The sequence below is a fragment of the Mobula hypostoma genome, chromosome 27 (genome assembly GCF_963921235.1).
Source record: "Mobula hypostoma chromosome 27, sMobHyp1.1, whole genome shotgun sequence".
NCBI classification, from domain to species: Eukaryota; Metazoa; Chordata; class Chondrichthyes; order Myliobatiformes; family Myliobatidae; genus Mobula; species Mobula hypostoma.
The window spans coordinates 18,974,678-18,990,000 of record NC_086123.1 but is presented as its reverse complement, the minus strand read 5'-3'; the positions used below and the strand labels follow the sequence as shown (position 1 = coordinate 18,990,000).

The window sequence follows — 15,323 nt, the reverse complement described above, 5'->3', positions numbered from 1 at the left end:
CTCACATACACACACTCATTCTCACACACACACACTCACTCACACACAGACATACACACACACACTCATACACACACACTCATACACACATACACACACACTCACACACCCACTCTCACACACCCACTCACACACACACTTACACACACTGACACACACAAACACAAACACACACACTCACACACAAACACACACACTCACACACAGACACACACACACTCACACACATTCACACACACACACTCACATACACACTCACTCACCCACACACACACTCACACACACTCACTCACTCACACACACACACATACAAACACACACACACTCACACAGACACACACACACATACACACACTCATTCACACACACACACTCATACACACATACACACACACTCTCACACACCCACTCACACACACACTTACACACACTCATACACACAAACACAAACACACACACACACACGCTCACACACATTCACACACACACTCACACACATACACACTCACTTACCCACACACACACTCACACACTCACTCACACACACACACACATACACACAAACACACACACACTCACACACAGACACACACACACACTTACACAGAGACAAACACACACTCACACACAAACACACACACACTCTCTCTCTCACACACACACACACACACACACACACACACACACACACACACTCGCACATACAGGCTCACAGAGCCATTATGCCCAGTAGCCAGAAAATAATATGCTTGAAGAATTGTTCTGAGATATTGCCAGATTTTCTAGGGTTGAAATATTTTTAAAATGCAGGTGTTGGAAGTGTAAAACAAAGATGCAAGATACTGGACACACTCAGCAAATCGGGCAGCATCTGTGAAAAGATCGTGTCAGGTTGAAGACTCTTTGATGTGACTATTCCCAATATTTTCCCGTGTATAGAATTACCAGGTTCAATTTAGAATGAGTTTGGCAGAGGGATGGGAACCTGGGTGATAATTGCAGAAAGAACAGAGGATCTGAAATCAGAAGGTAAAATATTACTAAGGGAACTTGGAAGCAGAGCAAATGATGTTTGGAAAGGCAGATGGAAAGAGAATCCACCAGTGTATATCAATATATATCTGCATTCAGGAAACGTGTAAAGGGCAAATGCACTAGGCGTACAATTAGACTCACGAAATTCTAAATTCTTTTCATGATAAAATTTTAGATTAAAGAAGAAAGAATGGTAATGTAATTATCCTGTTTACATGGTTATCACATTCGTGTTGGCACGTGGCCAAGTGGTTAAGGCATCAGTCTAGTGATCTGAAGGTCGCTAGTTTGAGCCTCAGCTGAGGCAGCGTGTTGTGTCCTTGAGCAAGGCACTTAACCACACATTGGTCTGCGATGACACCGGTGCCAAGCTGTATGGGTCCTAATGCCCTTCCCTTGGACAACATCAGTGGCATGGAGAGGGGAGACTTGCCACATGGGCAACTGCCAGTCTTCCATATAACCTTGCCCAGGCCTGCGCCCTTTCAAGGCGCAAATCCATGCTCTCACGAGACTAACGGATGCCTATATAAACATGATATTACAATGGGAATAAAAACGAAAGAGAGAATGGCAAAACTGGTTAAAGAAATAATTACTGCATTTCTATGTCAACATAATCATCCAATAAGGCCAAATGGCCTGAATACAAATAACTGACAAGCTCATTATTGGAGGGTATAGGAGGCCTGCAGTCAGTCTTGGGGTAATTCAGAACAAGGTTTTCAGGCAGATTTCTCACCAGTCCAACTCTTACCTGGGATATAATCAGTGTAAATGGTCTCAGGGGCATAGAGTTCTTACGCTGCATTCAGAAGGACTTCTTATACAGGCAAGAGATGACAACTTTGCATTTAATTTTAAGGAATAATGGTGGGAGAAATATTAGTGGAAGGGCACTTTTGCGATCTTAATTCAGTTCCCTGTAAAATATTTTAATTAATTTCTTTATTCTCGTCACGTGCACTGAGCTACAATGAAGGACGCCGCATCAGTATATCAAGACGGTACAAGGGAAAGGCAGTAACAGACGACAGATGATGTATTACAGTCACTGAGAAAGCATAGTGCAGGCAGACATAAAGGTGCAAGGCACGGAGATGTCGATAGTGAGGTCAAGGGTCCATCTTATCACACAGGAAGTTCATTATAATCATGAGATAGATGCTGTGCTTGAACCTGATGGTACATACTTTCTGGTTATTGTATTCTCTCCCTGATGGGAGGGGGAGAGAAGAAAGAATGCCCAGAATGGGTGGGATCATTGATTTTGCTCACAGACCTGCAGGAGGCACGACACACAGAATGCAGGAGGATCTCAGCAGGTCAGGCAGAGATGAGTAAACAGTTGCTGTTTCGGGCCGACTCCCTTCATCAGCTGCTTTTCCGAGGCAGTGAGAAGTGCAGACAGAGTCTGTGGAGGGGAGGCCGGTTTCATGATGTGCTGAGATGAGTTCACAGCTCTCGGCAGCTGAGGTCTTTCTGGGAAAGGTCTAACTAAAAGTTCTAAGCGGTGGCAAGGTCAGGTTTTACAAGGCTGAAAGGTGATTTAAGCAAAGTGATATTGAAAGCAGGAGCTTATGTCAGTGCAACGAAAGACATTCAAGGTAAATCTGTTCTCATCAAGAAAATGGTCAGAACTGATGAATCTTGAGCCCTCTGAGACAAAGTCCTTGAGACAACTATGAGTGTGGAAATTTGTGTCAGGTGCTGAGACCTAATACGACAAAATGTCTGTAAAAGTATAGGCAAGCTGCAGATGCCTCACCTACCACCCTGTCAACCTCCGTGCCCAGCATGCAATTCTCCGGAACTTCTGCCATCTCCAACGGGATCCCACCATCAAGCACATCTTTCCCTCCTCTCCCCCACCCCCCACTTTCTGCTTTCCACAGGGATTGTTCCCTACGTGATTCCCTTGTCCATTTGCCCCTCCCCATTGATCTCCCTCTCAGCACTTATCCTTGCAAGCGGAACAAGTGCTACACCTGCCCCTACACTTCCTCCCTCACTACCATTCAGGGCCCCAAACAGTCCTTCCAGGTGAGGCGACACTTCACCTGTGAGTCTGTTGGGGTTATTTACAGGATCCGGTGCTCCCGGTGTGGCCTCCTGTATATCGGTGAGACCCGATGTAGATTGGGAGACCGCTCCACTGACCACCTTCGCTCTGTCCACCAGAATAAGCGGGATCTCGCAGTGGCTACCGATTTTAATTCCACTTCCCATTCCCATTCCGATATGTCAATCCATGGCCTCCTCTACTGTCGTGATGAGGTCACACTCAGGTTGGAGGAACAACACCTTATATTCCGTTTGGGTCGCCTCCAACCTGATGGCATGAATGTCGATTTCTCAAACTTCTGGTAATCCCCCTTTCACCATTCTCCATCCCCTTTTCCCTCTCTCACCTTATTTCCTTGCCCACCCATCGCCTCCCTCTGGTCCACCTCCTCCCTTTTCTTTCTTCCATGGCCTTCTGTCTTCTATCAGATTCCCCTTCTCCAGCCTTGTATCTCTTTCACCAATCGACCTCCCCGCTCTTTACTTCACCCCTCCCCCTCCCAGTTTCATCTTTAACCTTGTGTTTTTCTCTCTCCCTTCCCCCCACCTCCTAAATCTATTCCACATCTTTTTTTCCTCCAGTCCTGCTGAAGGGTGTTGGTCCAAAACATCGACTGCACTCTTTTCCATAGATGCTGTCTGGCCTGCTGAGTTCCTCCAGCGTTTTGTGTGTGTTGCTCGGAAAAGTATAGGAAGTGTGAGAGTGAACTTAAAAGGGTATGAAGAAAACAAGGAAACTATGGTGGGGGGGACCATTGGCAGACCAAGTGAAAGAAAATCCAAGAATGTTTTCTAACTACTTAAAGAGCAAAAGGATAACTAAGGAGAAGATTGAACCTACTGGGAACAGGTAGATCCAGTGGGAATAGTCTTAGACCATAAGACCATAAAATACAGGAGCAGAAGTAGGCCATTTGGCCCATTGAGTCTGCTCTGCCATTTCATCAGGTTTGATCCATTTTCCCGTCAGCCTCAATCTCTTGCCTTCTCCCCATATCCCTTCATGCCCTGACCAGTCACAAATCTATCAACCTCTGCCTTAAATATACATAAAGACTTGGCCTCCACAGCCGCCTGTGGCAGAGAATTCCAGAAATTCACCATTCTCTGGCTCAAGAAATTCCTCCTCATCTCCATTCTAAGAGGACACCCCTCCATTTTGAGTCTGTGTGCTCTGATCTGAGACTCTCCCACCAAAGGAAACATCCTCTCTACATTTACTCTATCAAAGTCTTTCAACATTTGATAGGCTTCTGAATTCCAGTGATTAGAGGCCCAGAGCCATCAAGCGCTCCTCATATGACAAGCCTTTCACTCCCAGTATCATATTTGTGGACCTTCTCCAATGTTAGCTCATTCTTTCTTAGATATGGGGCCAAAAACCACTCACTGTACCCCAAGTGAGACCTCACCAGTGCTTTATAAACCCTGAACATTACATCCTTGCTTTTATATTCCAGTCCTCTTGAAATGAATGCAAGCATCGCATTTGTCTTCCTCACCACCAACTCAATCTGCAAATTGACCTTTGAGGAATCCTGCAGGAAGACTCCCAAGCCTCTTTTTCATGTTTTTGGATTTTCTCTCCATTTAGAAAATTAGTCTATGCTTCTATTTCTTCTATTGAAGTGCATGACATTACATCTCCCAACACTGTACTCCATCTGCCACTTCTTTGTCCATTCTCCTTATCTGTTTAAATCCTTCTATAGCCTCTCTACTTCCTCAAAACTACCTGACCCACACTTCATTCTTAATGAAATGTTTGCAGGTGTCTTTACATAAGAAAGGGATGATGTCAATCTTGTAGACAAGGAGGAAACGTGAGAAGTAATCGATGTGATAAGTTTAGTAGGGGGAGAATTATAACCATATAACCATATAACAATTACAGCACGGAAACAGGCCATCTCTGCCCTTCTAGTCCGTGCTGAACGCTTACTCTCACCTAGTCCCACTGACCTGCACTCAGCCCATAACCCTCCATTCCTTTCCTGTCCATATAGCTGTCCAATTTAACTTTAAATGACAACATCAAACCTGCCTCAACCACTTCTGCTGGAAGCTCGTTCCACACAGCTACCACTCTCTGAGTAAAGAAGTTCTCCCTCATGTTACCCCTAAACTTTTGCCCTTTAACTCTCAACTCATGTCCTCTTGTTTGAATCTCCCCTACTCTCAATGGAAAAAGCCTATCCACGTCAACTCTATCAATCCCCCTCAAAATTTTAAACACCTCTATCAAGTCCCCCCTCAACCTTCTACGCTCCAAAGAATAAGGACCTAACTTGTTCAACCTTTCTCTGAAACCCAGGTAACATTCTAGTAAATCTTCCTCTGTATGTTCTTCTTCTTCTTCAATTATGTTGAGGTTAGCATCTTTGAACATGAACCAATCACAAGACTGGGAAGATCTGTTGAAAGAAGCAAGAGAGAAAGTTACACAGGCACAGAAGATTCAATCAACCCTGTCCGCAGGAGTAATGCTGGAAAAGTGGAGGACAGACAACATCTGCCGTTGTTTAAAAGTGGAGGAAGGAATTAATTGAGTAATTAGAGTTTGAATTCTGTGGGAGAAAAGTTTTGGAATCAATGCTGTGAGTGACAGTATAAATCTTGTTTGGGAAAGGCACAGTTTATGCAAGGAACACCATGGATATATGAAGAAAAGGTCATATCTTATCACCTTCATTGAAGTTTTTGAAGAGTTATTAAGGGGTGAAGTGTATCTGACGTTGCATGGATAGATTTCAGCAATCTATATTTAACAATGATTATATTTAATCAGTCTAATGGTGCAAGAGACCCCAGAGATTGTGGAGCCTTGCTTCTTGTTGTGTATGTTCATGACTAATACTTAAATATAGAGGGCTCGCTAAAGACATTTACGAAGATTGTCTATGCATTTGACAGTGGGGTAGAATTCTTTGGACTTCAGGATGTTATTATTAGTTCAGTTGGGCAGAAAAGGAGCAATGAAATTTGATCCTGAAGATGAAGTTTTATACAATCCACAGTTGAATAACGGAAGAGCCGTGCAATTTAAAGACCACCAGCTTATACTGAAAACATTGCCTGCTAAACTTGGCAATGGCTTTCTTTTGAACTTCATCACCATTTTCGCCCATTAATCCCATACTTAGACCATAAGACCATGCTTCTTAATATCTAAAGGTGTAGGATTTTATGGTCTTTCTGGGATCTGCTGAGAAAGGTGGGATTCTGGGACCTCTTTCCAAAAGATTCACTTGCTTTACATTTCTTAGATTAGTAGCTTGGTAAAAATGGTTTATTATTGTCACACATACAGTGAAAAACTTTGTTTAGTATGGCTTCCATGCAAATCATGTCAACACATTAGGGACATTAAGGTTGTTGAAGGAAAACCACTAACGGAATGCAGAATGAAGTGTCACAGTTGCGGAGAAAGTGCAGTACAGGCAGACAAATAACGCGCAAGGCCATAACATGGTAGATTGTGAGGTTGAGAATTCATCTTATTGTACTAGGATCCAAAAGAGGACCTAGGAGATTTTCATAAAACCCAGCAAAATTGGTGGGGCCATCCATTACTAGAACTGAATTGAATTAGGCCACACTTTTGTTCCTCTCTTCCTTTTGATTCGAAACGTCTTAAGCAGGTCTCTAACCCGATAGTTAAATATGCTTTGCGCATTTGGTTTCAATTCAGAAAATTTTTTGATCTTAATCAATTCGGGTTAGCGATTCCTATTTTAGGTAACATATTTTTTCCTCCCTCTTTTACGGATCGCGCTTTTCAAACTTGGAAGACTAAGGGTATTTTACGGTTTTTGGATTTATTTTTAGATGGTTCCCTTATGTCTTTTGAACAATTATCTAATAAATATAACTTATCAAGAATACATTTTTTTAGATATTTACAGGTGCATCGACCCTATTACTGCTATCTTTGGACTACCTAAAATTTCTAGTAATCTTTCCCCTTCAGCCCGTAGAATGATTGCATTTCTTACTTTAATGGCGAAAAGATGTATTTTACAACATTGGAAAGAGCTTAATGCTCCAACTACCTTTTTTTGGTTTTCTCAGACGATTTTATGTTTGAATCTGGAGAAAATTAGAAGTAACCTTTATGATTCTTCATTTAAATTTGAACAGATTTGGGGACCTTTTATTCGATATTTTCATTTAATGTAATATTTACCCTTCTTGTTTTCTCTTCACTGTTTTAATGGAGGTCGGGATTGAGGACGTGATTTTAAGTTTAACTCTGTTTGGTTTCAAGTTAGCCCATTGCTTCGCTTTGCTTTTAGTTAGTTGCACGGTGGGTTTTTTTTTTGGGGTTTTTTTTTTCTTTTTTTCCATTGATATATATAAAATCTAGTATACTATTATGTTATCTTGGTTTCTTATGCTTAAATTACATTGTTTGTAGTATTTTCTTTTTGGTATTGTTATCTTTTGGAATTTTATTATACTTTAACATTGTATTAATGTTTATATGGCTTACCTTTTTTGTATACTTACTCAATAAAAAGATTTAAAAAGAAAGAAAGAATTAGGCCACACTTTTGAACTTAAACAGAAGAGAGATTGGCCTTAGAATTCTGCTAATCCCAAATGTTAAAATTTTTGCCCAAGAACTATCCGAAACAAACATGGAATAGTTCCCTGTTTTTTTTTTCACTACTGATTTTGCATTGATGATATTGATTTTACTCAACTTAAAAAGAGGAGATTTAATTGGGTTATTGGTAGAGTTCAGACAAACTGCCATCTTCTAGAGGGGGTCCTCAACCTTTTGAACGCTACGGACCCCGACCGTTAACTGAGGGGTCCGTGAACCGCAGGTTGGGACTCCATCTTTAATGAGAGTCAACATCGCAGTAAACCAAGTTCAGCTGGCTCAGGGAGAAGTTTAATAAGATTTAACTTTATTTTTTTTAAAAATTGGAATTTTCTGTGGTGCAATCTGCTTTGATTCATTCCTGTGGGAAGTCATTCTGTTTACTTTGCTGTACAGAAGAATGATGTTTTCATCCAAACATCAGTAGAAAAGCAGAAGTAATAGTTGTGCAATCACTCGAGTTGAGTCTGATGTTCTCCTAAGGGGTTGTCTATTGGCGGGTCCTCAGGTGGCTGTAAAGGCTGATCCAATCCTGTCTCCTTCATCACTTGTTGATTGCCACGGGACTTAATCCAGTTTCACTTAATGGAGAACGCTCATGTGTGACTTTGTTTAACATGGGGAGGCTGATGGGCTGGCAGCCTCCACATGATCCTTGAGACTTTGGGGTCAGAGTCCAAAGGAAGATGACTGCGGCCAATCTGCTTTCACTGTCGTTGTAATGTGTCATCATCTTCCACCAGCTCCAACGCTGAGGTCTTGGTTGGATTGCTCTTCGCCCGGAACTTCCCCCCTCGACCTTACCACCCTGGATGACTCTACCAGGAGCTGAGCGCCAGATGCCGAAACTCCAGCCAGAATCGCTCTCCAGACCTCAGGAAGTCACAAGCCTCTCCACCGTGACAAGGTGATGTTCCTCGGAAAAGGGTAGAAGAATTGGTGCAATCAAAGCGCCCATCTGTTAGTGCTCCATCTGCCTGAATTTCTAAGAAGCATAACATCATTAATGTTATATATGACATCACAAAATAAGATAATTAACAAATATATTGACTATTGAAAGGAATTGTTTTTAATAGAATCTTCAATGCTGCATTTAAAGCCAACCCGTCACTATCTTATGGGTATCCTATTAAATAAATACAATACAGCATGCAGCTTTTGTTTAGAATTAGAGACACAACATTTAATATCGAAAAAAGAAAGAATTTCTTCCCTCAGAGGGCAGGCAATCTTTGGTACTGTCGACCCCAGAGGGCTGTGGAGCCTGAGTCATTGAACAGATTTGAGGCTGGGATGGACCTTCAGACTGTCAAGCCGGAATTTTGGGTCTGAAGCAAGCGTTCCCAGAGTTTTTTTTATGTCATGGACCAATACCATTAAGCAAGAGGTCTGTGAACCCCTGGTTGGGAACCCCTGATCTAAAGGAAGTCCTGCCTGTTAGGAGACAAATCTCAAGGTTGTAAAATGTATATGCACTTTGTTTAATAAATGCACTTTGAACTTTGAACTTTGAGTAACATGACAATGACCAAACAATAAGCTTTGGCAATGTTGACTGTAGATTAAACACTGATGAGAGTACAAGTTCACGTTTATTATAACTCAACCGTACACATGTGTAGAGCTAAACAAGCAACATTCCTTCGTGACCAATCTCAGCCTGTCTTTGAAAGGTCCACCTCAGAGAGCAGACTGTGGTCTAACGCCAGCTAAGACTTTTCTTCGTGCTGTCCCGGTGTTCTCAGGTGGAGCTTCCCCACTGGGCTTCGCCCTGTGCGCCCACAGGCACGTGAGTTGGGAGGTTAATTGGCCGCTGTGAATTGCATTGTGTTCAGAGGTGTGCGGTAGAATCTGGAGGGAGCTGATGGGAATGGGGGAAGGGGGAATGAATTAAACATGTGATGATCAATGACACACAGAACACAGAACAGAACAGTACAGCACAGTACAGACCCTTCGGCCCACGATGTCGTGCCAGTCCCTTAACCTACTCCAAGGTCAATTTAACCCTTAACCCTGTATTTTCTTTAATCCGTGTTCCTACCTAAGTGTCTGTTAAATGTCCTTAATATATCTGCCTGTACCACCACCCCTGGCAGGATGTTCTACACACCCACCATTCTCGCCAATCTTGATCTTAAAATTATGCCCTCTCATATTAGCCATTCCTGCCCTGGGAAAAAGAGGTGCTGTCTTTTAGTATCTTATACACCTCTATCAAGTCACCTCTCACCCTCCTTTGCTCCAGAGAGAAAAGCCCTATCTCACACAGCCTTTCCACATAAGACATGCTTTCTAATCTAGGCAACATCATGGTACATCTCCCCTACACTCTCTTTAAAGCTTCCACACCCTCCTTATAATGAGGTGACCAGGACGAAACACAATGGTCTAAATGTGGTCTAACACAAAGGGGAAACGGGCCTGTATTGGTGCCGTTTGATCCTATGTCTCTAAATTGGTTGTAGTTCTCAGTGTTATAACTGTACATACAGTGCCGTGGAGAAGTCTGAGGCACATATATAGAGCTAGGTTGCCTACGACTTTTGCTCAGTACTGTATTTGTCACCGTGGAGTGGACAGCGGGTTTGTAAATCTGGTGGGAGCAAAGGATGTGGGGAATGGTGAGGGTGGAGCAGTGCGGAGTGGGGGGTGTGGGGGGACAGGTGGCAGAGAAGGAGTTCTGGGGCGGGGCGGGGGGGGGTGCGAGTGCAGAATGATATTCCCATCCAAAAGCAGATTCATTCTTTTTTAAATAATGAAAAAAAAAATTGTCAGAATCTCTGTATCAATAATTGGCCTTTGAGCTCGGGCAGTATGTGAGATGCATGCTGGGAAATTTGAGGCCTGTACTCGATCTGAGACTGTGGTAAACCATATATATGTTGTAACTGGGTTAACTGTCTGGACATGCCCCTCTGCTGACTGCCTCTGCGGCTCCTCCCACAGATTCCTGAATAAAGGTGATTTCTCTTGCCCCTCCCCCTCAGTCCAGGGGCAGACACTCACCACGGAAGTCGTATTGTACAGCGAATAAAAGCCTTTTGGTATTTTACCTAACCTCAGTCTTTTGGAGTTATTGAAGGTGCTTCAGAGACCCAGAGCAGATACGTCGACCACTGACCAAAACTAAAGGGAGAATCATTAAGCCATCTGTCAAAGCAGTCAGCAAGCATTGATTGCTCAACCAATAAAATCTTCAATAAAATCAATAGAACATGGAAATATCTAAGTCATTATAAAAGTACACATAATTAACATAGCAGTGTTTTTGAAAGATACACATAAAAGCTCTGGTGTAGTTAAACCAATTAAATTCAATTTATTAACCTTCTACACCACTTGGGGTGTCTGGGAAAGCAGCTGTAGAAACTTGTGATTGTTGCTACCTCTAAGAAAGTAGAACCTTTTCAAACTCATTCTGTGTTTTATCTCTACCTTACAGAATGCTATCCTAGCTGGGTCCTCTCGGAATGCCTTTGAGGAAAAGAAGAAGAACACTATTCCTTGCTTTGACGGCATCCGTGTTTTTGCTGGTTCTCAAATGGCAAAGTGGAATTGTCACGGTCGACAAGGATAAGGAAAGGACTCAACGTGCTGTGGTCCCTACAGTTACTGTTAACATGACCGAGACAACCCTGTGCTTACCAAATACGGAATACTTCAACAAGTCTGCAACGCTGCCCAAGGTATACCAGAACTTCTTGGAGTATAAACACTGCAGAACTTTCCGGACTTTGCTGAAACCAAAGCAGTGTACAAAAGAATTGTTTCTATTATTAGCTATTAAATCATTAGCTTCCAACATAGACAGGCGAGTCACAATTCGAAACACCTGGGGAAAGGCAGGGGTTGCCAATGGAGTTGAAATCAAACTGGTGTTTCTTTTGGGCGATATCAAGGACTATCGAGGTCAGCCACTGCAACAGATGTTGGCCTATGAGACCAGGCAGTTTGGTGACATCCTTCAGTGGGACTTCCAGGACAGCTTTTTCAACTTGACGTTGAAGGAGATTCACTTACTCCGATGGTTTGCTGCAGACTGCCACTCGGCAAAGTTTGTTTTAAAGGGAGATGATGATGTCTTTGTGAACACCATGAATGTACTGGAATATCTCAAGGGATTGGACCCGAATCAGGACCTTTTGGCTGGGCACATCATTTACAATGCAAGACCCAAAAGGAATAAGAAAATTAAGTATTTTATTCCTGAGGTCATGTACAAACATAAAACATACCCCCCCTACGCTGGTGGTGGTGGCTACATAATGTCTAGGAAAACTGTATTACGCCTGCATAAGGCAGCATCCAAAATAGATCTTTTCCCAATAGATGATGTGTTTGTCGGGATGTGTTTGGTACAGTTGGGGATAAGACCGACCCCACACATGGGCTTCAAGACCCTTGGGGTACCTCACGCGTTTGCATTTCACCCATGCTTATATAAAGACCTCATCGTGGTGCACAAACTGAACCCGGCAGAAATGTGGATGATGTGGAGTTTAGTGACTGACACAAAATATAAGTGTGCGAAGATGAAATGAGAAGAGGTTCCAACGGACTTGAACTTGAGAGAAACCTCAGGGATGACTCCTGAGCTAGCCGGGTGCCGGGGAAGTGAAAGTTAACGAGATGCTTTAATAACATTTGTTTTATAAAGCACTGATGGTAACATTTAACGGCAAGAACGACAGAAGTGAAGAGAGAGGCACCACATGGACTCAATTCTGTGCACTTAGTGACAATAGAGCTACTGTAACTAGAATTACTATTGGTCTGAGGTTTAGCATTGCCTTTTTTTTACAGTCAGCTATTTATGTGTTAAAAAAAATCATTGGTAATTCTGTTGGAAACCAGGAAGACCTTAAATATGCATAGGATTGGACCAAATATTTCAATTCCTGTTTCAATAGTCGATTATATTTACAATTTACTTGCTGGCCGGTACGCCGCTGGCATTTAGGGCAGCAATGAAGGTCCTCCATCTCAGGCGGTGGTCAGGCCTTCCTTCATTATGTCAGTAGCTTCCTCTGGGTTTTCACCAATGCAAGTCCCGGGTGGAGGCTCAGGAACACCGTCGCACTCAGATGTAGAAGGATTCTTCGTTGCTGTTTCTGTAACAAGTTTGTTTGACCGGTCAGGGCTGAACCCTCAGAACTGGCGGGCCGGTGGGCCACTCTTAGCCTGGCCTCCACCCTTTCACCTCTTTGGCATGGGTGACCTGACCAAGAGCCAAAGCAGAAAGCCCTGACTCCAGCCAACCAGCTTCCGGGTCAATGAGGCACGCAAGCCTCCAAACCCCAACAAGATTGTGGCCCTCTTGGAGAATCTAACACTTCCTTTAAAACAATTGCATGCATTTCTTCACTCCCCAGGGTAAGAGAACATTAGAGTGCCAGTAGACATTGGCTTCAACTACATTTTATTCTGTTTTTTCATCTTCTTCATATATGGACTGTGGGTCTTGCCTACAAGGCCTGATTTCATTGCCCAACTCAAATGCCCTTGAGAAGAAGGACTATTACAACTGGTGTTGTGAAGGTACTCCTGATGGCGAGGGAGTTTCATAACTCAGACCTATGGCTGGTTGTGGGATGCTGATGGTCTGCGACCAGGAACCACTCTGCCTGTCCTTCTACGTGTTAGAAGTGTAACACTCAGTTATATTGGCTCGTATATGTCCAGGGGAAACCCCACCCAGCACCTGCCTCAACGCTTCCCACGGAGTCGGTTGCTGCCCGAATCAATCCCAAACATCGATCATCAGCCAGCACAGCCAGTACGTTTTACCAGGTACACTTTATAGATATTACTAAGTCTATGACATTAATATAAATTTGATACAGAAAAGGAAATAAGGAAAGAAAAGGTGCCAGACTTATCAAGGTCCAAGTTCTTCGTGCACAACCGTCGGAGTTCAATCGATTCCTGACGACCACCCGGATCCTGTCGACTCATGGCTCGGGACCACCCGGAGTGATCGACCGGAGCCTTTCCGCACGTCCGCCATCCTCCCCGTCTCTCCTCCATCTCCCTGCCAAAAACCCCGTCCGCCGTCCTCCTCACCTCTCCTCCGACTCCCCGTCTCTCCTCCAACTCCCTGGCTCTCCCCCGACTCCCCGTCTCTCCTCTGACTCCCCGTCTCTGCTCTGTCTTCCCCGCTAATTCCCCATCAATTCCCCATCCCCAGTCATATGAGACAGCATGGTATCCAAAAACAAAACGATACATGAATACCCATTGGCTAATAGCACCCTGCTATCTGTATTAACCCAAGCAAATGTCTAGCTGGAGACTTTCTCAGCATTTAACACAACAAAGAAGCATTCCCTAGTATAACATAACAAAGAAGCCATTTTAAATTTAACATAAAAAAAAAGAAAGACCCCATACAGAAGTCACGGGTTTGTGAACTAACCTTGGCATGTAACTTGTAAAATACAGCAAAGCTGTAAGTGGGAGGAGCTGGGGAAAAAATACCTGAAATTGCAAAATAAAAATGCTGCAGATACAACAAATCCGAAATTAACGCTTAGCGTCTGCCGGCAGAGTTTCACTCGTGAAATTGAGCACCCAGTGCAGAAGACTTGCGTCTGATAGGAGGGTGAAAGTGAAATGTCATCCCCTGACGTTGCACTCTATTTAGCTGGAACGGTGTAGCTGACCAAGGACTGGGGGGGGAGGGGGGGAGGAATATTAAAGTGACAGGTGACTGGATATTCAAGGCCATACTTCCTGATTGAATGGAAGGGTTTGGCAAAGCAGCCGTCCCATCTACCTCAGCCCCCGCCGACTGAGATTGTATGGTGACTCTATCGAGACCTGGTGCGAGATGGAAGGCTAAAAAGGGATCCAAGGGGCAACTCCTTCCTGCAGAGGGTGACATATATGTGGAACAAGCTACCAGTGTACAGGTACAATAACTACATTTAAAAGTTGTTTGGATGTTTTCAAGGATAGGAATGATTTTGTGGATCAAATAGGACTAGTTTAGACCGGCACCATGGACCAGTTAGGCCTAAGGGCCTTTTTCTGTGCTGTATCAGTCTCAGTTTTTAAGAACACAGAAACGAGACAGTATAGCACAATTCTGGCCCTTCAGCCCACAATGTTGTGCCGACCTTTTAACCTACTCCCGGACCAATCTAACCCTTTCCTCCCTCGTACAGTAGTATGCAGAAGTCTTACGCACATTTATATATAGCTAGGGTACCTAAGTACTGCATTCGTCAACATGGAGTGGAGAGCCAGTTTGTAGCTGGCAGGGAAGGGGATGCCAGGAGCCGGGGGGTGGGGGGGGGAGTTTGCACGGGTGCCTGCACGCCCTGCACTGAGACACCAGGCAAGGTCGTTTGATTCCAAACAGTCGGTTTATTATTCATTACAGAATGTCTCTCTGGTGCTTCCCACTCTGTCCCCTCTCCCTTCCCCTTTCCCCAACCATGATTCTCCTCTCCCTGCCCCCTTCCCACTCTCAGTCCACAACAGAGACCCACATCAGAATCAGGTTTATCGTCACTCACGTATGTCATGAAATTTGGTTTGTTTTGTGGCAACAGTACTGAGCAATACATAAAGTTACTGTTGTACTGTGCAAAAGTCTTAGGCACGC

At 43.7% G+C, this 15,323-nt stretch overlaps 2 protein-coding genes across 2 annotated transcripts in view; both read left to right on the top strand.

Annotated features, from left to right (window-relative positions):
* LOC134338382 (leucine-rich repeat-containing protein 43-like) overlaps window positions 1-11,407 on the top strand; it is a 128,716-nt gene extending 117,309 nt beyond the window's left edge. Inside the window, 1 exon segment of the mRNA XM_063034171.1 lies at window positions 11,157-11,407. Within this exon segment, the coding sequence (XP_062890241.1) occupies window positions 11,157-11,291 (135 nt within the window). The 3' untranslated portion in view covers window positions 11,292-11,407.
* On the top strand, window positions 11,335-12,255 carry LOC134338381 (N-acetyllactosaminide beta-1,3-N-acetylglucosaminyltransferase 4-like). Its single transcript, XM_063034170.1, has one exon. The coding sequence runs from the start codon at window positions 11,335-11,337 to the stop codon at window positions 12,253-12,255; it is 921 nt and encodes a 306-aa protein (XP_062890240.1).
* The last annotated feature ends 3,068 nt before the right edge of the window (window positions 12,256-15,323 follow it).